This window comes from Lipotes vexillifer, unplaced genomic scaffold, assembly GCF_000442215.2.
Source record: "Lipotes vexillifer unplaced genomic scaffold, Lipotes_vexillifer_v1.1 scaffold691, whole genome shotgun sequence".
Taxonomy (NCBI): Eukaryota; Metazoa; Chordata; class Mammalia; order Artiodactyla; family Lipotidae; genus Lipotes; species Lipotes vexillifer.
Genome location: NW_006788040.1, coordinates 3,731,554 through 3,751,933, shown reverse-complemented (window position 1 = coordinate 3,751,933; position 20,380 = coordinate 3,731,554). Strand labels below are relative to the sequence as shown.

General features: G+C 47.0%; 1 protein-coding gene across 1 annotated transcript in view; it reads left to right on the top strand.

The window, feature by feature from the left end:
• The window catches only part of THOC5 (THO complex subunit 5), a 30,524-nt gene extending 17,434 nt beyond the window's left edge, over positions 1–13,090 (top strand). The window contains exons 12-19 of the mRNA XM_007461173.1: positions 3,334–3,435; positions 4,008–4,104; positions 4,620–4,734; positions 6,683–6,786; positions 6,931–7,018; positions 9,165–9,280; positions 9,953–10,143; positions 12,954–13,090. Of these exons, the coding sequence (XP_007461235.1) occupies positions 3,334–3,435; positions 4,008–4,104; positions 4,620–4,734; positions 6,683–6,786; positions 6,931–7,018; positions 9,165–9,280; positions 9,953–10,143; positions 12,954–13,017 (877 nt within the window). The 3' untranslated portion in view covers positions 13,018–13,090. The remainder of the gene's footprint in view (positions 1–3,333; positions 3,436–4,007; positions 4,105–4,619; positions 4,735–6,682; positions 6,787–6,930; positions 7,019–9,164; positions 9,281–9,952; positions 10,144–12,953) is intronic.
• Positions 13,091–20,380: the final 7,290 nt, after the last annotated feature.

The window sequence follows — 20,380 nt, the reverse complement described above, 5'->3', positions numbered from 1 at the left end:
AAGAGTGTGAATGTGAAAGTGAGATTTGGCAGACCTTACCAGGTTGACAAATTTAGGCCTTTCTTTTTCTTGTCTCTTTCTGTCCCAGGGTGCTGGGATTTCACTTCGCAGCTCAGCTCAATCCCAGGTTGTCCTTACCTGGGCAGCAGGAGGAAGACTGGCGGGTCCCTGTGGGGGTTTTGAGGAGGGTGAGCAGAGACATGTAGTGGCAGCCACAGGTGGAGCATCCCCAGAAAGGCCCTGACCGTGGCTGCTTGTTCCACAGCCAGCGTGGGAGGAAGGGAGGAGGACCGAGAGGGCCTGGGGGTGAAATAGGCTCACCTGGCCTGGCACGCCTCCCGACCCTGCCCCACCTGCTTCCAGTGAGTCCTCACGTCAGGTGTAGAAAGGTCAGTGAGGGAGACGCGGGTCTGGTGCCTGGTGGGATGGGACTCTTCCCAGGCCTGCCTGATGGTGGCGTTTCCCCTGGGTTTTCGACCCTGCACTTAGAGTCCACACCCCCTTCAGGCTGCATCCTTGGTCCCTGTGCTTGAGAGTTGCTGGACCACCCTGAGCACTGGATGGAGTTGACCTTGTTCCCACCTCACCCCAGCAGAGGGAGCCCAGGGCTGGCTTCTTCAGAGAACCCAGTTGCAGTGCTGGTCCAGTGAGCAGCTCGAGGGTCCCATGACGGCCCTGGCCACAGTGGAGCTCTTTGTCGTGATCGTTCTGCCTACTCACTTCTCAGATGTCCTGTCTGCTAAGTCACGGGGCTGCAGGCTGGCCCCAGTGTGCACTGAAGCCCACTCCCCTGCGGGGCGCTGCACATACAGTGATAGGGGCAGGACTGCAGACTGGCTATGAGCTCTGCGAGTGCCGGGTCTCCCCTCACAGCTGTGTGTGCACCTTTAGCCAGATTACCTGGCCTCTGAGTCTGTTTCCTCACTCCGGTCATTAATTAGATCCCCTGCCAGGTTGCCTATGTGAGTCAGGTAAAATGCTTAGCATAGGTGAAATGCTTGGTAAATGACAGCTGTTTGTCATTGTCAGATTTAATTCTCACAGTAGCTCTACAAGGTGAAGAAACTGAGGCTCTGCAGAGTTAAGAGGCTGCCCCAAGGTCACAGGTAGTGCATGGAGAGTGATGATTCAAAGCCAGCCGGGCCTGTGTACCATGGTACTACACTACTGTCATTGCCCTGGTCCCCAAAGAGGGAGGAAACCCAAAAAGAAACACCACCCTGAAGCCAGGATTAGCTCTTTAAGGGCCTTCAGGTGTTGTCTAGCTCATCCCCCTATTTTACAGATGGAGAAACTGAGTTCAGGGACATATGTCCAATTATGGAAGTGCTGGGCCTAGACTTCAGACTCGCAGCCTAGGGGCCTTTGCTCAAGGCTGCTTTGGCCCCATGGAGACACCATGGTGTGTGGTTTTATTTATTTATCAACTAAAACAGGGATACTTTTTAAAAATTTCAATTTAATCACAGTATGACGCTAATTCCTTAATATCAATTATCTAGTCAGAGTTCAGATTTCCCTGATTTTCTCATAAGTGTTCTTTGTTCTTACAGTTTGGGTTTTGAATCTGGATCTTTTTAAGATCCATGTGTTGCAGTTGGATGAAGCTTCTTGCAGGTGTCTTTCCATCTGAATGTCCTGCCATCTTTTATTTGTTGAGGAAAGTAGGTTGTTTGCTCTGTAGGTTCCCCCAGGCTGCATTTTGATGATTGCATCCCTGCGGTACAATTGAACGTGTTACTCCCTCCCCCTGTATTTCCTGTAAATTGTAGGTAGAGTTAGAGACCTGATCAGATTCCATTTTTAGCGGGGGAGGTGGGTGTGCAGCACTGTGTCAGAGACGTTGCATGATTTTATCAGGAGGCACAGGCTGTCTCTATTTTTGAGATGTTAGCAACATTGATGACTGATGCCAGGATCTCTTAATTCATTAGGAAATTCATGTTTTTATTATAAACATTCAGAATTATATGAACCTTGCTGAATTTTCCTCAAGAAATTGTTTTCCAGAATGATCTCCATTAGGCCACTTTAATTCATTAATCAGTTTTTCATTAAGGCATTGAATTATTTTAAATTATTTTCCATTTCCACTTTATGAAGATTTTAAAAATCTCTTCTTTTAAAACTTTATAACAAAGACTTGAATAACTGAATAGTTTTTTGAATAGTCATATTTTTGTGAGTATATAGCCTTTTCTTTAATGGCCATTATTTTTACCAAATTCAGTTGTCCTGAGCCACATATTGCAGATGGAAATTTTGTCGAGAAGATTTGATTCTTCCATCAGGTTTCATCAATTTAAAATCCTAATCTTGTGCATTTTTAGCTGTTCTGTTTCATTTTGGCTGATTCTGTATATTAGTAACAGTCACTAAACATTGGCTAAAAGACTGACAATTATTCATTTTCTAGCCGGTTCTCTGTGTGAAGCAGCGAAGGGGACAGAGACCCTTGGTGGTCATGGTGGTGCAGGGAGACACTGTCAGGAGAGAGAGCAGGGCAGAGCCAGAAGCTACCACCCTCATGGTGCTAAGTTCTTGGAGGCCTGCTGGCTCAGAGCAGCAGTTTCCCCCTGAGTCACTCCTGACTGCTGTCCCTGGAAGGCGAAGGGGAACTCCCTTTGGTGAAGGGAAAGAATGGGCCTCATTTACCTTTGTGATCAAATTACTCCATTCTCTCCCCATCTCTTCTCTGATTGTCACGTTTAATTACATGTTTAACCATTGTGAGTAGGTGGCTGTGGCATCACCGTGTCTCTCTGCTTACAGCACTAGGTCACCTTGTCTCCAGTCTATGTAATATATCTTTTTCTGGGAATTTTAAAGGGGACCTATTTCTGTGATAGCATGAGATTTGGTAAAAAGTGAGATAAGCACAATATCAAACTTCACACTGGATCTCTCGGGTAGAAGGGATCTGTTTTGCTCCTATGAAATTTATGATTATTCCTATTGTGTCACAGGGCTTTGCTCCCCTGAGGAAAAGGCTCTGGTCACCATGTAACTCTTGAAGGGATAGGTTTCTTAAAAAATTGATGGTTAAGAGTATTACTGTCTTTGATGGAATAGAGTAAATCCTGGCTCCAGCACTTAATAGCAGTGTGATCTTGGACAAGCCATATCTTTTAAAGCCTTGATCTTCTCCTCTATAGAATGGAAATGATGATACTCCCTACGTTGTAGGGTTATGAGTATCTGATGACCTCAGGCATATAAAGGGTCTGGCTTTGATCATCAGTGAGAGGGGGCGTTACCACCGCCAAATGCCCATGTCTGCATGGAAGCAATGGGTTGGCCGGCATTCTCACTGCCGTCTTTTTCCTCTTCCAGTGACTTGCTGTCTCCTGACTCAGTCCTGAGCTGTTTGTATCCTGGGGATCATGGAAAGAAAACTCCAAATCCAGCCAATCAGTATCAGTTTGATAAAGTTGGGTGAGTCAGCAGCATTTCCTCCTCTCCCAGCCTCTCTGCTTCTGAGTTTCTCTTGTGGCTCAAACCCAAAGCTGGAGACCTGTTAGGGCCAGAGGCCTCCCACGGGGCAGGGGAGGTGGCTGGGCAGGAGGGAGTGCTCTGTCCAGAGAAGGGAACACATGCCTTTTCCTGCTTATGAGGCCATGGAGGGTGGGAAAGGGTGGAAGGATCAAAACTCTGGGAACGTGATAATAGATATATTTAACATTTTAATTCTCTGAGGATTAAAATTTTAAAAATATTTTATAAATTGGTGGACTGATGAAGAGATCAAGTATACTTCCTTTTTATTGAGATTTGCTAATGAGTTGAAGACTGCCAAGGGAAAAAGAGAAAAGTGACTAGGAGAGATGAAATTCACAGTAGGGAACTGATGAAGTTAAGAAGCTTTGCTGGCAGCCTGGCCGTGGGTGCAACTGAGCCTGTGGGACCGTTCTGTTTTGGGGGGATGAGAAGGTGGGAGGAGGGATATATCCGGGGACCACTGCAGAAATGACTTATAGAATCATTTCATTCTGTGTTCTTTTCTGCAGCATCCTGACTTTGAGGGACTACGTACTTGACTTAGGGCATCCCTATTTGTGGGTGCAGAAGCTGGGTGGCCTCCACTTCCCCAAAGAGCAGCCCCAGGTGTGTCTACTGATCCGGTCCCTTCGGCTGAGGACCTCTGTTCCTCTTCTCCCATACAGACTCCAGAAGGGCTTTGGGACTTTGAACTAGCAGAATGCTATCCTTCTGGGCTATGATCTATCTTCCCTCCACTCGGGATACTAAAATGTCCAAGGCCTACAAGTGTTTAGGTACCTTTTGCCTTTGCCATGAGCCTGTTAGCCCTCTAGGTCAAAGTAACTTGGATCCTTGCCCTGCGTGCAGTGCAGCTCCAGGCGCTGCTACCCCTTGGTCTTATGTACGAAGGTGCCAGAAATGAACCCTAGGGGACCTCTTAAGATCTCAGCACCTTGTATCATTCCTGTTGGGACTCAGCCTCTGGCCTGTCACAGCAGGGAAACCCTGCTGTCCCCAGAAGGCATCTCAGGACGTGGGTAGTCCAGGTTGCCACAGGCAGGCAGGTCCTAGGAGAGAGGGGTGCCTGGAGGAAGGGATGGGGAGCTACTAACATGTGTGCCACTCGCTGTCCTCCACAGCACACTGTGATCGCTGACCACTCTCTGAGCGCCAGCCACATGGAGACCACCATGAAACTGCTGAAGACCAGGGTGCAGTCCCGCTTGGCCCTCCACAAGCAGTTTGCCTCCCTGGGTAAGCTGGTGCTAGTTAGGGCTGTGGCCTGAGAACCACTCAGACAACACAGGGACAAAGACAACAGAGCCCTGCACTCAGATTTCTTGAATCCTGATGACAAATCAAAGCGGGCTGGCTTTCTGGCTCTTGTTGAGCAGAGGTGTTAGCTGGGCCACTGGGGAGAGCTGTAGGCCACCAAGCAGAGGTCTGAGCTCTCCTCAGGGCCACCAGGGCTGTCTCAGCCCAAAGCCTTTTGGGGGCCCAGGTTAGCAGATTGGTCAGGAGCATCATGCTAGGTCAGTGCACGTCAGACTTTGATGTGCATTTTTTTTTTAAATTAATTTATTTATTTATTTTTGTCTGTGTTGGGTCTTCGTTGCTACGTGCAAGCTTTCTCGTTGTGGCAAGTGGAAGCTACTCTTCGTTGGGGTGCACGGACTTCTCATTGCAGTGGCTTCTCGTTGCAGAGCACAGGCTCTAGGCACGCGGGCTTCAGTAGTTGTGGCTCACGGACTCTAGAGCACAGGCTCAATAGTTGTGGCACACGGGCTTCGTTCCTCTGCGGCATGTGGGATCTTCCTAGACTAGGGTTCGAACCCGTGTCCTCTGCATTGGCAGCCAGATTCTTTTTTTATATATATAAATTTATTTTATTTTATTTATTTATTTGTTATTTTTTGCTGCATTGTGTCTTTGTTGCCACGCGCAGGCTTTCTCTAGTTGCAGCGAGCAGGGGCTACTCTTTTGTTGCGGTGTGCAGGCTTCTCATTGCGGTGCCTTCTCTTGTGGAGCACGGGCTCTAGGCATGCGGGCTTCAGTAGTTGTGGCTCGCAGGCTGTAGATCACAGGCTCAGTAGTTGTGGTGCACAGGCTTAGTTGCTCCGCGGCATGTGAGATCTTCCCAGACCAGGGCTCGAACCCGTGTCCCCTGCACTGGTAGGTGGATTCTCAACCACTGCACCACCAGGGAAGCCCCAGCAGGCAGATTCTTAAACACGGTGCCACCAGGGCAGTCCTGATGTGCGTTTTAATAGCCTAATTCATTCTAGGCAGCCAGAATAGTGCTGGGAGAAGAGCCATGAGCACAAGACAGAGCCCTGCTTTTGTGGAGCTTACGCTCAGCTTACTTGAATACAGCTGTCCAGGGATCCACGCCTCATCCCTCCCCTGACACCTGAGCTGACATCCTCCAGGGTGGGGCTGAGCCCCTGTGTTTTCCATAAGGTCCCAGGTGATTCTGATGAGCCCTTGACCAAGATGGTGGCCATGTGGGGCTTTTCATTTGTTCATTCTGTAAATACTTTTAACAGCCTACCGTGTACAAGGGACTTGTAAGGAGTGAGGGTTAAGATCTTTCTGATCTAAAAGAGCCACTGTCAGGAAAGGCTTTGAGTTCCCAGGACCCGTCTGGAGGCCTCACGTGAACTCTGTTTTCTCCAGGGCAGCACTACTTGCTCCCCATCAGCATTGCTTAGTTTGTTTTGTCCCAGGGTTGGGTGATTGTCATCCTGGACAGCGTTTACCATGTTAGCAGGAATTCACCCTGGAGCGGTCCTCCTGCTCTTTTCCCTTAGAGGAACCAACACAGAACACTTCAGTCCTTTCTCCATCAAGGTCAGCTCTGAGAACAGCCCTCTTGGCTATTTGGTCTAATTAACAGTCACTGCTGCAGAGACACCATACATCTCTGTTTCTGGCTGCAGGGTTTTTTTTTGTTTGGCAGGCCATCATTTGCATTAAGGATAAAGTGCTGTGAATGCTGGTGCTGGGTCCGGCCTCAAGCACAAGCACTGGGTAAAGGTCAGGTTGGTGTGCATTCGTTTCTGGCACGTGTTGACCTGGGCACCTGAGTACCAAGTGTACCTGGACAGCTGGCAGGGCCATGTGAGCCCTACAGAAGATGCTAGTTACCCAGCTGCGACAGCTGATTTCTACCTGTGACACCACCTGTCCTGCTCTCTTTTAGAACACGGCATTGTGCCAGTTACCAGTGACTGCCAGTACCTCTTCCCTGCAAAGGTTGTCTCTCGCCTGGTGAAGTGGGTGACGATTGCCCATGAGGATTATACGGTAGGTGGAGGGGTGACAGGCCACTGTTGCTGTACTGGGGACTGCAGGCCCACGTCACCGTTCAGCTCCTGCTCCTCCACCAGAAGGGCAGGAGATTTGACTAGAGGAGCCAGCAATTCACTCCTTGTCCTTGGTGACTTCTAGGAGCTGCATTTTACCAAAGACATCATGGAGGCGGGACTGGCTGGGGACACCAATCTCTACTATATGGCACTCGTGGAAAGGGGCACAGGTAATTGCTCTGCTGATCACAGTTGCTCTAGGCGAGGGGAGCTGCTGAGAATAAAACATTCCTGGGAGTTGCCCAAAGGAAGCAAAAGATCCTGGAATCCTGCAGTGGGGACTTAGCAAATAGTCATAGTTGTGAGAGGCAGCATTCAGCCAGGACTTGTTCTGCAACAGTCGTGTCTGTGATTTATCAGCTAATCCTCAGGACAGTCCTGGGGCTGGTGATATTCCTGCTTTGTAGATGAGGAAAGTAGGGCTTAGTCACAAACCCAGTCTGACCTCTGAGCCTAAGCTCTTAGCCCCTTTGTTTCATTGCATTTTAGAATCAGATGCTTGCTCATCCCCCTCTTCAGGGAAGGGCTGTCACTCTCAGGATGTGAAGTGCAGGACCCTCCTCCCTCTCTGCAGTCCCTGCACTCACTTGGGAGGCATCGAGAGCTGTGATTCCTCACAGCTGTCCTGGCATCTGATCGGCCAGGGTTTCCTGCTGGAGCCACCCCGATGCTGCCTGTGGTGCTGTCATCCAGCCCCAGCCTTGGCAGGCCTGGCACAGCCTGCAGGATCCCACCGCAGGGGCTCAGTGCTGAGGCCACTGGGTGGAGGAAGTTGTCTGTAGTTCCAAGACAGTACGAGACATGTCAGGAAAGCTTGCACTCTTTGATGTTCAAGTTTCTCTATTTCTTCCCTTCTCCTTTTCTTTTCTTTGCATGTTTTTAGAAATATTCTGAGGAAATTAAATAATTTCAGATACAGTTGAGGCTCCTTGATCCCACTTCATTCTCACCCTGATGATAGGTGACTGCTATTTGGAATTGTGCATTTGCTTTCCATCCTGCTCCCCTTGTAAAAAATACTTTAACCTCATCCCTAAACAACAGAGTGCTATTTTGAAAGGGCACAAAATATGCGTCCAGTAAATTTACAAAGCGCCAAGGGTGGGAGGTCATTGGAGGACATCATTTCTGCTTCCTGGTTGAGCGGAAGAAAGCTTGGAAAGATAAGTATTCTAGATTCGTACATGGAATGAATGTGATCATTTAAGTTTTCATTAGATGCATTATAGAATTTGAAAAATTAAGAGTGAAATTTAAATGAATAAGTGGACAACAGTTACATGGTATGGGTTAAAAACAAAAAATTAGTGAACAGAGATAAACCCCGAAATATGTGCAAACTGTTACGGCAGAAACAACAGGAAAGTGTCACTTTTTAATAAATGTCGTTGCGACTGTCAGGGAAGAATTGTTTTAACCTACACTCTCTAGTTCTCTTATTTATTTGAATTACTGGTGGGTCAGAGAGTTCCTTTTTCCTCCATAAATAATGAAAAGGAGTGGTTAAATGCCTAGCCCATTGATGGAGAGGATAAATGTCATCCTATTGAAAAAGACAAAGGCTATCACCAGAGAAAAAATGAAAAAGTTAAAAAATGCAAATATTTCATTTAATGATTATGAACACAGCTTTGGCATCAGGTAGTTCTGATTAAACTCAGCATTGCTGCTTTGCAACTGCTTGATGATCTTAAGGAAGTTTCTGTCAGAGCCTCAGTTTTTTTATACGTAAAATGGGATGATAATAATGGTACCCAACTCAGAATCGTTATTAGGATGAAAGAAAATGTGTGCAAAGGGCTTAGCACAGTGCTTGGAAAACAGTAGGTAGTCATTAAATGTTAGCTATGAAAAAGCTGCACATAGAATAGATAAAAATAAAGAACAGAATAGAAAAAATATATTTGACTAATGTAACAGCTAATACCCAATATTGTTGAAAAGGAAAAACAGATAGGAAACCTTCACATGGGAAAATCCTTAACTTGCTGGCAAATAAACGCCAATGAAAACAAACTTCTGTCAAAGGAGTAAATAGAACTCTTGGGCAAACTCATTGTGGACCAGACTCTGGGGAGTCCACACAGCTCTGTGTCCTTGGAGGGACCAGAGTCACAGGACCTCACTTTCTGCAACCTGGCAGTTCCACTTGGGAGATTCTAGAACAAAAGTAAAAGTCAGTTAGTACCAGAATGTGCTTTGAGCACTTGGATTAATGTGAGACGCAGAGCTAGCCTCGGGTCCAGCGGGGAGCATGCCTCGGCTAACAAGCCAGGTCTCAGAAATGAGTTTTCCTCCTTTCCCATCCCCTCCCAGCTAAGCTCCAGGCTGCCGTGGTGCTGAACCCTGGCTACTCCTCCATCCCACCCATTTTCCAGCTCTGTCTGAACTGGAAAGGGGAGAAAACCAACAACAACGACGACAATATTCGGGTAAGGACCTGCTGGGGGTGGTGGGAGAAGCAGGGAGAGTCTCCTTGGGGAGGTGGGCAGTGGCAGAACCTGCCGCAGCTGAGGGCTTGGGCACTGGCACAATTCCCGGGGCAGAGGGGCCTGCCGGGATTTGTAGAGTTTGCTGGAGGGTGCATGACATAGAAGCAGAAAGAGCTCAGACCCATCCCAACCCCTTATCTAGCTTGGGGTCTGCAGTTTCACCCTATTTATGAAATAGGGGTAATATAAATACCTGCTGTGAAAGGTTGTTGTTTGGGCTTCTGTGGAAATGAGAATAAACTCAGATGCACAGAAAGTGCTGGAATGAGATGATGTCCGAGATCATTGCACCTGTTAATTATTGTTATACCTGTGGATTTGATTCAATAGTCGTGGAGCACGTTTTTAACCCTAACACCTGATTTGGATCTCATCTTGAGATTCATCTTCTACACATTTTCCTCTCTGTCTGTGGATGTGCAAGGCAGGGAAAGTTCTGAGTCAGGATCAGGAAGACCCCATTGTCTTGAGGAGAGGGTGCCTCAGGACAAGTCGGTCCTGCTTGATCTGCAGAGGCCCAGTTCCTGCGGAGCCCCAGGTGCAGTTCTTGTGAAACCATCAGACCCAGCTGGCCTGAAAGTGGTGCTGAGTTTCTGGTTTTCCCACCCATAGGCCATGGAGAGTGAGGTCAATGTGTGCTACAAGGAGCTGTGTGGCCCCCGGCCCGGCCACCAGCTCTTGACGAACCAGCTGCAGCGCCTGTGCGTGCTGCTGGATGTCTACCTGGAGACGGAGAGCCACGATGACAGCGTGGAGGGGCCCAAGGAATTTCCCCAGGAGAAAATGTGTCTGCGGCTTTTCAGGTGAGGGGAGGGGAGGGGAGGGGCGGGGGTGCCGGGCCCAGGGACCTCCAGCCCTGCCTCTCACAGGGACCTGGGGCAGAGGTGAGCCTGGCATGGAAGGCATGCACGTTTCCCAGTGCACTAGTCTCCATTCACTGTGGAAATTAAAATCCTGCTGCCAGATTTCCTGGGGAGAGCTTGCTCCCTTGTTCCTAAAACTTTCCCTGTGGCCCCCATCCTACCAGCCTGGTCCAGTTGTTTATCATGAACACCCCCCAAAGGTGGATCACACGCCAAGTGAGCAAGAGGATTTGACTGAACTTTCCTTTCTCTACTTTCTGTGGAAAACAATAGGTTTGCTTTTCATCGTCCAAATGAACTTTTTAAACTCTATGCATCCCACCAGTTCCTAGAGTCTGCTGTACTTCCTAAGGTACTCAAACATCTCGGGGGATTGCAGCTATAGGCAGTCAGGCATCACAGAAGGAACCAGATTTGAAGTAACACAAACACAAGTGCAGATCTCTGCTTTCCTGCTCACCAGCTGTGTGACTTTGGAAGAGTCACTTCAGCTCAGCTCTGAACCTTTCCCAAAGGTGTTAACCTTCTAACTCATGATGAAGTAGAGAGAGTTCATGTAAAGCTTCCAGAATGGATCCTGGCACAGGTGGAGGCTCAGAAAATGCCAGCAGGTCCTGACAGCTTGGTATTTAGCGTGTCTACATGCACAGCACTGCTAGCTGCTTTTCCTTTCGCCTTGATGTTGGGTCCTTTCTTTCCCTTTCATCCCTTAACTAGCGTTCTTAGAGCCAGTTTCAGAACTCTAGAGTCCACACTGCTCAGGCATCCCTTCCCTTTTGGGCAAGGGGTTGGGGAGGAATGGTGTCTGTGAAGGGCTAGTATCTGTATCTAATCAGGACATCCCTTTGTTCTCTGTCAGTCTAAAAGTTGCCTTACCTGCCCCTTACCTTCTCACACAGCCAGCTTCAGCTCCTGGAAGCTGACCCAGCATCCTCCCACCTCCGTCTGGCACCTCCACCTGGCCTGGTTTGTCATGCTAGCTGATAATAACCAGCTGCAGCCCCGGAGTGGCTTCTGACAGGCAGAGCTGGCGGCTAGATGTTGGTGCCTTCTAGGACTTGCTTTCCTTGGTTTGTCTGCGTGAGAGCTCAGCTCTTACCCCCGCTCCCAGCCTGCTGTAGCACATTTCCAGGGTGGGAGTTCTCACACGGCCAGTGTTTATATTCTGTTATCTGATGGTTCCCGAAGGACCCATTTTCTGAAGTGGTTGGTATGTCTCCCAGGCTGAGCTCCTCTGGCAGGACATTCTGGAAAGGTGCTCCTTTGGCTACTCAGATCCAGTTAATTCCATGACTGATGAGATGTGGGATGTGATGGGCTGGAATTCAGCTGACCACTGGGATCAGGCCAAGGGGCTGGGCTGCAAAGGGCTGGCCTGGGCCGCAGGAAACGCAAGGTCTGGCTCTGCCCGTGGCTGGGTACCTTCAGGCTATGGGGTCTCCATCAGCTGTATGCCTAGACTTACCTGGATGACTGCACCCTTCTGATGTTGGGGAGGTACATGACGTCATGGCTAGGAGCAAAGGCTTTGGGGGACTTGCCCTGTTGGTCCAGTGGTTAAGAGTCCGTGCTTCCAACGCAGGGGGCTTGGGTTCGATCCCTGGTCAGGGAACTAAGATACCACATGCAGTGCGGCACGGTCGAAAAAAAAAAAGCAAAGCCTTTGGGGCCAGAAAGGCCTAGGTTCAAATTGCAGCTCCAGCCTATGTGATTGGGGTCTGTGCTTAACCCCTCTGAGATTCAGATTCCTCATCCCTAAAATGGCATCCACTTCAGGTGTTGTTGGGAGGATGAAATTAAACCAGGCAGAGCATGTAAAGTGCTAAGCACAGTGCAGGCAGAGTAAGCCCTCCCTTAAGTAAGTGCACACCCCTACACAAACACACCCCTACACACACACACACACACCTCACACTGCCTCTCACCCTCCCTCAGACCAAGATCCAAGGTGTCACCTCCTGGTTACCATTGAATGTCAGTCATAGGCAGATAAACGAGAGGCCCTTTAGCTGGATGCCATTCACTGTGGAGTTGTATGGAAAAGAACCCTGTGTGAAGTTTTGCTTGGGGGGCTCAGGATTGGAGCTGAAGCACCTGAGCTTCCCAGGGTCCAGGGCTTGGCTGTGATTGTCAGCCTGCCTGTGGCCAGCAGGCTTTGGCATCAGACCTGGTTTTGAATTTGTGCTATGCTGCTTTCTGACCATATAATGTTGGGCAGACAGTTTACATCCCTAACCCTGTTTCTTCATCTTTAAAATCTATAAAATGATAGAAATAGCATCTAAGAAGTAGTGAGTATAAAGCACATGGCTCTTGGCAGGAACTTTGTACAGATTGTTTTCACACCCAGACTCCTACCTGCATGGGAATCTCCCTGCAAAGGAGGATTTTATGGTTTTTCTTTAACCATAGAAATAAAACATGTTTGTTGTTAAATATAACAAACAACAGTGAGCAGTTTGGTAAAAACACTAAAAAGTGAGGGTGCCCAAGCCCTGTCCCCCAAAGTGCACATCGTCAGTGAGGGCCCTTCCAGGTTTGTGTTCATGCCTTTGCAGGCACATAAAGACATTTTTTCAGAAGTGCGTCACACCTTTCATATTGTTCTGCAGTCTGCTTTTCTTACAACATTCCTTTTTTTTTCCGTAACAGCTAATAGTAGTCCCTATTAGTGTGGATTAATTGTAATTTATTTTATCAGCCCAAAGGGTATGGTATTAACACTATTCTTCCTTCTCCTGTTTCTCTAGGGGCCCCAGCAGGATGAAGCCATTTAAATATAACCATCCTCAAGGATTCTTCAGCCATCGCTGACCTCCCACTCAGCCTGTTGTTTCCCCCCAGACCCAACTGCTGCGCCTCTGCTTTCTGCTCTGGTGCACATGTGGCTTTTTTTTTTTTTACATCTTTATTGGAGTATAATTGCTTTACAATGGTGTGTTAGTTTCTGCTTTATAACAAAGTGAATCAGTTATACATATACATATGTTCCCATATCTCTTCCCTCTTGCGTCTCCCTCCCTCCCACCCTCCCTATCCCACCCCTCCAGGCAGTCACAAAGCACCGAGCCGATCTCCCTGTGCTATTATGCGGCTGCTTCCCACTAGCTATCTACCTACGTTTGGTAGGGTACAAAATTAATGCACAGAAATCTCTGGCATTCCTATACACTAATGATGAAAAATCTGAAAGTGAAATCAAGAAAACACTCCCATTTACCATTGCAACAAAAACAATAAAATATCTAGGAATAAACCTACCTGAGGAGACAAAAGACCTGTATGCAGAAAATTATCAGACACCGATGAAAGAAATTAAAGGTGATACAAATAGATGGAGAGATATACCATGTTCTTGGATTGGAAGAGTCAACATTGTGAAAATGACTCTACTACCCAAAGCAATCTACAGATTCAATGCAATCCCTATCAAACTACCACTGGCATTTTTCACAGAACTAGAACAAAAAATTTCACAATTTTTATGGAAACACAAAAGACCCCAAATAGCCAAAGCAATCTTGAGAACGAAAAACAGAGCTGGAGGAATCAGGCTTCCTGACTTCAGACTATACTACAAAGCTACAGTAATCAAGACAGTATGGTACTGGCACAAAAACAGAGAGATAGATCAATGGAACAGGATAGAAAGCCCAGAGATAAACCCACGCATATATGGTCACCTTATCTTTGATAAAGGGGCAAGAATGTACAGTGGAGAAAAGACAGTGTCTTCAATAAGTGGTGCTGGGAAAACTGGACAGGTACGTGTAAAGCATGTGGCTCTTGATAGTCTCCAAAAACAGGTTTTCTATTTCTAGCCTAATAAAGTGTCACCTGACCATGTGGCCTTTGTTTGTGTCTCCTTAGGGAAGAAGGGGTGGCTTTGCAGTCTGCATGGGCAGGTGGGAATGATGTGAAAGAGCATGTGTGGATAGGCTTTCCCTAGGTGGCCAAGCAAGGCAGAGTAAGAACAATTCACCTTGCTTTGGCAGGTCCTCATTATCTTGGTATTTGTTATGCTAAGTCCCTGCTGTTAGCAGGTGGCCAGGGAAGCCAAAGTCACATAGCACAAAAAGCAAAAGCTCTTTTTTCCCCCTTCCCCTCACTCTTCCCACTAGACCTTGTCACTGTCTCTGATGGCCAAATTCTCCTGATTGGTGGCTGTTATAAACATCTGACAATGCAATGGAAAGAGACAAATACATCCCAAAGAATAATTGTAAATCTTGCAGGATTTCATGAAGTTGATGAGAGTGATGTTGGAGAATCACATGCAGAGCTACTGTTCAGTGATGCTCTGGCAGAGTGAGACCAGGTGACATCTGAGGAGAGACTTCATGGTGATGACATGATAGGTACCTCAAAAAATAATGGTGTGACTCTCAAAGGATTAAGAGAAGTCCTGTGACCAAATGTAAAATAGCTAGTGGGAAGCAGCCGCATAGCACTGGGAGATCAACTCGGTGCTTTGTGACCACCTAGAGGGATGAGATAGGGAGGATGGGAGGGAGACGCAAGAGGGAGGAGATATGGGGATATATGTATATGTATAGCTGATTCACTTTGTTGTAAAGCAGAAACTAACAGCACTGTAAAGCAATTACACTCCAATAAAGATGTTAAAAAAAAAAAGTCCTGTGGAAATAGATAACAGCCTTTAAAATGTTTGAAAAATTATCTTCTTCATAGTTCTGCAAAAGTCAAACAAAAGGATAGCATAGAGTGTTCTTGGACAGTTTTGTCAGAAAAATTATACCCCATCCCCCACCAAAAAGTCAATCCTCAACTCTTAATTCATTTTAAGAAATAAGATATAAAGATGTGAAAATATTGAAAAATTATTACACAGTTACAAGTATAATCTAAAATTTGCTAATTACAAAATGAAATAAATTTTATTTTTCCAGCTCTGTTGAAATATAATTGACATATAACATGTGTAAGTTGAAGGTGTACAAAGGGATGATTTGGTAGATGATGTATTGTGAAATGATTACCACAACAACGTTAGTTAACACATCCATCACCTCACATAGATATGGTGGGGGATGGGTGTGGGGGTAAGAACTTTGAAGATCTATTCTCTTAGCAGCTTTTAATTTACATAAACTTTGTTTTCTGTGACAGTCCCAATCAAATGGATTTTTTTCCTCCCAAAACATGCTTTGAAGTTTGGTTCCCAATGTACATGTATTCACTCTAAATGGAATTTTAATGGTTACCCTTGGATAACGTGGACCTCTGGTATGAAATCCGTTTCTTCCTGTCCTCTCAGCCTACCACTGAGCATCCCTGTGGCAAGGATTTTCTGAGGCAGAAGTAAGAGACTCCTAGTCCTGCCAGGACCCTGCACTTTATAGGTGGAAGCCTGAGCCCAGTGAGGAAAGGAGAATGGCACCTCTGGGGGTTGTTAAATAACCACCACCACCTGTTCCTTTCCTTCCCCTCAGTCTGGATCATTCCTTTGAATTCTAGACCTAGATACTCTCCAGCCCTCAGGTCCTTGAACTTCATTGTGTGTGAGAGTCACCTACCCTGGGAGTAGGTTGGAAACACACATCCCCACTGTAATATTTGGACTCAGATAACCTAAGATGAGCCAGGGAGGTATATTTTTAATGAGCTCCCCAGGTGCATGTTGCCCTAGTCTCTTTTTGGAAGACGCTGTACTTTCCTCATTTTTCTTGGTGACTTCTCAGGTAATGCAGGAGGGCTGATTCTCTGAAAAGCTCCCCACTTCTGTCTCCTGCACCTTGGACAGCAACATGAACCTCTGGGAGCTTCTTTCTCTCCCATAGTGAGATTTCTTTGTCTTTTCCCTGACCTACTTGCCTGGGACTCTGTCTGCCAGCATCTCCTTGGTCTGGCCACTTTCAAGCCTAGCATCTCACAGCCTGTGCTGAATAAGATTGAAATGGAGCCTAAAAATAGTTCCTTTAATGGCCCCTGCATTGCAGCCTTCACTGTCTTCTTGGCTGGAAGGCGGCCAAACTGACTCAGCACACAAGCCCGTCTCTGAGAGCTGGGACAAGGTTGCAAAGACAGCTTGTGAGGGCTGGGAGGAGGTTCTGCTTCCTGGGCAGAGGATATCAGGGCCTGTCGCCCTCCAGAAGAGATTTTCCCTCTTGAAAGGAACAAGCTGAACAAAAGAATCCTTTGGCCTTAAGGAGTAAGGTTTTAAAACTAGTGAGAAGCCCAAGACAATCCAGCCCCTTTGAGGTACTGAACTGAGCCTTTTGTGTCACCAGTGGGCAGATTAGGGGGAAGGGGCCTGGCTTGGGAGGACCTCAAAGCTTCCTCTTCAGCCTTGGCCTTGGCCTTGACTGGGGCACATCCCAGATGGCAGCCCCCTTCTGTCATCCTCCCACACCTGGGACTCAGCCCAGGTTCCTTGCCTTTTTAAAGCTACTACCCATATTTTTGATTTCTCTGTGTCTCCTAGTCTCTCCCTTTTTCCAAGCTTGCCCTCCCCTAATTGTTTCCTCTGCAAATAAATCCAAAGACCCCTTTTATTTTAAGGGCATTCCTGATGATCACTCTGGGGAAACAAAACTAAAAGCCCTATCCATGGGATGGAGCAGAGCTGCCAGGCTTCCAAAGGAACTTTCTCCCTGTCTCTCTAGCCCCAACTCTGGCCTTTCCATGGTGTTCAGCAGCTTCTCTGTTGAGCTCAGATGTCAAGCATCGACTCTGGGTCAGGCCCTGTGCCAGTCATGATTTTACATTCACTGTCCTATTTAGTTACTGCAGGCTGCCAAGGGTACACATTCCCTTCATGTTTACAGATGAGGAAACTGAGACTCAGAGGGTTAAATGACTTGTCCGTTGCTCACAGGGTTCTTGAGCTGCACACCCAGGATGCGAGCCCAGCGAGGTCTGTCTGCCTCCAAGGCTTTCCTTTCCACAAGCGTAGCTGCAGGCTCAACGTAGCTTCAGGCTGGTGCTCCTTCTGGGCCATTTATTCATTTCAGCAACACAAGTACACCAAGAGTACTGTGGTGGTCAAGAGTTACAGCCTGGTGTCAGACCCACCAGCTGGGTCCTGTCCCACCCCTGAGCAGCTGTGTACCCTGGGCAGATTGCATGAATCACTCGAAGCCTCAGGGGTCCTCATCTGCAACTAGAAGTGACAGTCAACCTTCCTCCCAGGGTGGTTGTGGGAATTAAGAATCAACTCAGGACCGTGTCCAACACCAAGCACCGCTCAGTAAAGGGGAGCGATTCTTGTCTCTGCCTCCAGGTTTCCGCCTGGAGAAGAGGCCTCCTGAGTAAGGAAGGCCTTACCTTCCTGATGCCCTTTCCCCTGCTGGAGTGTTCCCAGGCTCTGGAAGCCTCGCTCTTTCTGGCCCTGTCCCTCCTTTTCGGCTGCATGTCCACCAGTCAGTGGCCAAGCTGGGCTCTGGACTCAGCTGGAGTCAGGCTCTCATTACCCGTCACACTAGGCCAACCGCAGCCCATTAGCCACACATCTGTTCCCTGCTGTCTGTGGGCCTGTGTCCTGGTCCCCACCAGAGGATCACCTCAACTTCCTGGGCTCTCACCACATCTTGTTCTAACTTGGCTTTCCCCCACCTCCGCAGATGACCTAAGGTGGGAAAGGAAACCCCAGCACTCCCCAGTGGGGCTGGTGGAGAAGGACCCTCAGAGTATTTGTGAAATGAGTGAATGGATGGGGGTCCCAAAATATTTCGAAGATGAACCCAGTCTAACAAGTTGACATGTAAAGTCCTACAGAAAGACCTAAAATCCAGTCACTCACCCATGTGCTGGGATGTAACAACAGCTTGAGTTAAAATATGTGACAGTTTGGGTGAGCAACTGGTTTAAAATGCCTGATGGGGCACCTGTCCTGGCAATGCAGAGTCGGTAGACCCTGAAATTATGCTATTCCTTCCCTGATTCCACAGAACCAGTATATTTACTTCCCACTGTATCCAGAATAACCACTTATAGGCTAGATGTTTTCTATTTTCTGATTTCATACACATTTATTTTCTTACTAAACTTGGATCACAGTGTACAAATTGGGTTTTTTAAATTTAATTTTTAGAATAAGTGTAATACATTCACAAGCTTCAAAAACCAGAAAGCATAAGAAGTGAAATACAGTGAAAGGTTTCACTACCAATCTTATCCCCCACCTGCCTAGTTCCCATCTCCCTCACAAATAGGCAACCAAGTTGCTTAGTTTCTTTTGTACCCTTTCAAATTCTTTAAGCAAACACAATTATTTTTGCACACAAATATCATACTATATGCATCTTGATTTTTTTTCATATCTTGGATATCTTTCCTTATCAGTACAGAGATACAAAGTTTCCTTGTTCTTTTTTAGAGCTGCATAATATTCCATTGAATGGGTGTATTATAATTTATTTAGTCTTTCTTATTAATGGATATTTGGTTACCAATCTTTGCTTTAGTAAATAACCTGTGCACAGAGCCATTTCACCCATATGCTAATACATCTGTAGGTTAAACTTTCAAAAGTAGAAATACCAGAGTAGAGTGTCTATGTTTTCATAATTTGGAAGGATATTTCCCAATTCTCCTCCATGAGAGATATACCAGCTTATGTTCCCACCAGCAACCTATAAGAGGACTAGTTTCTCCACAGCCTCACCAAAATATTATTAAACTTTTGGATTTTTGTTGATACAATAACTAAAAAATTGCATTCATTATAGTTTTTTTGTTTTTTTTTTTTAAGCAAAAGAGAGAATTCATTGACCCAGGTAACTAAGAAGTCCCGCAGAGGAAGACTTCAGGCATGGCTCGATTCAGCTGTTCAAACCGTGTCATTGTCACTTGAACACTGGCAGTAATTCCAAGGTGCTGTCTTCTCTGCTGCTATTTGTCCTCGGGGTAGCCTTTGGTAAGGCTTCTCTGCACCAACAGCTCCCACAATATCATTGGAATTGGCTCTCATTGGATAAACTTGCATCACATGTGAATCTGTGAACTAATCACAGAGGCCAGGGGATAGCGCATGATCCACAATGCCTGGAACATGTTCATCTCTGAGTTCTGGGTACATGGGGTCACCCAAACCACGTGGCCTATATTAGGTTTCTGTGGCTGCTGTAACAAATTACCACTAACTTGGTGGCCTAAAAACAACACCAATTTATTCTCTTACTATTTTGGAAGCCAGAAGTGCAAAATCAATTTCACTGGGCTAAAGTCAAGATTTTGGCAGGGCTGGGGGCTCCAGCAGGGAATCTATTTCCTTGCTTTTTCCAGGTTCTAGAGCTAGCTTCCTGTTTTACTTGGCTTGTGGTCCCTTCCTCCATCTTCAAAGTGCATCACTCCAATCTCTGCTTCCATCATCGCATCACTTTCTCCTCTGACTCCTGCTCCCTCTAATAAAGAGCCTTGTGATGACATTGGGCCCATCCAGGTAATCCAGGGTAATCTCCCATCTCAAAATCCTTGACTTAATCACATATGCAAAATCCAGGAATTAGGACTTAGACAACTTTGGGGGATCATTATTCACCCTACTACATGGCCTGAGAGTGGGGACGTGTGGTTTCTCTTTTTATCAGTAAAAGAGAAAATGGAAGCTAGAGTGGCAAAAGCCAACAGAGACCCACAAGAATGCAACATACAACCAATTTTATTACATAACCCTTTGTGTTTACTTACTCTCCTATATTTGTTCTCCTACTAGACTGCAGGCTCCAGAAAAGGCAGAACACACCTCAATCTTGCTCACCTCTATATCTCCAGGATCTTGCACAAGGTGGGTACAGTAGGAGATCTATAAGTATCTCTTGAGGGGCTTCCCTGGTGGCACAGTGGTTAAGAATCCGCCTGCCAATGCAGGGGACACGGGTTCGAGCCCTGGTCCAGGAAGATCCCACATGCCACGGAGCAACTAAGCCCATGCGCCACAACTACTGAGCCTGCTCTCTAGAGCCCACGAGCCACAACTACTGAAGCCCGTGTGCCTAGAGCCTGTGCTCCGCAATAAGAGAAGCCACTGCAATGAGAAGCCTGTGCACCGCAACGAAGAGTAGCCCCCGCTAGCCGCAACTAGCCGCCCGTGCGCACAACGGAGACCCAACGCAGCCAAAAATAAATAAATTAATTAAAATATATATATCTCTTGAATGGGCTTCCCTGGTGGCGCAGTGGTTGAGAGTCCGCCTGCCGGTGCAGGGGACGCGGG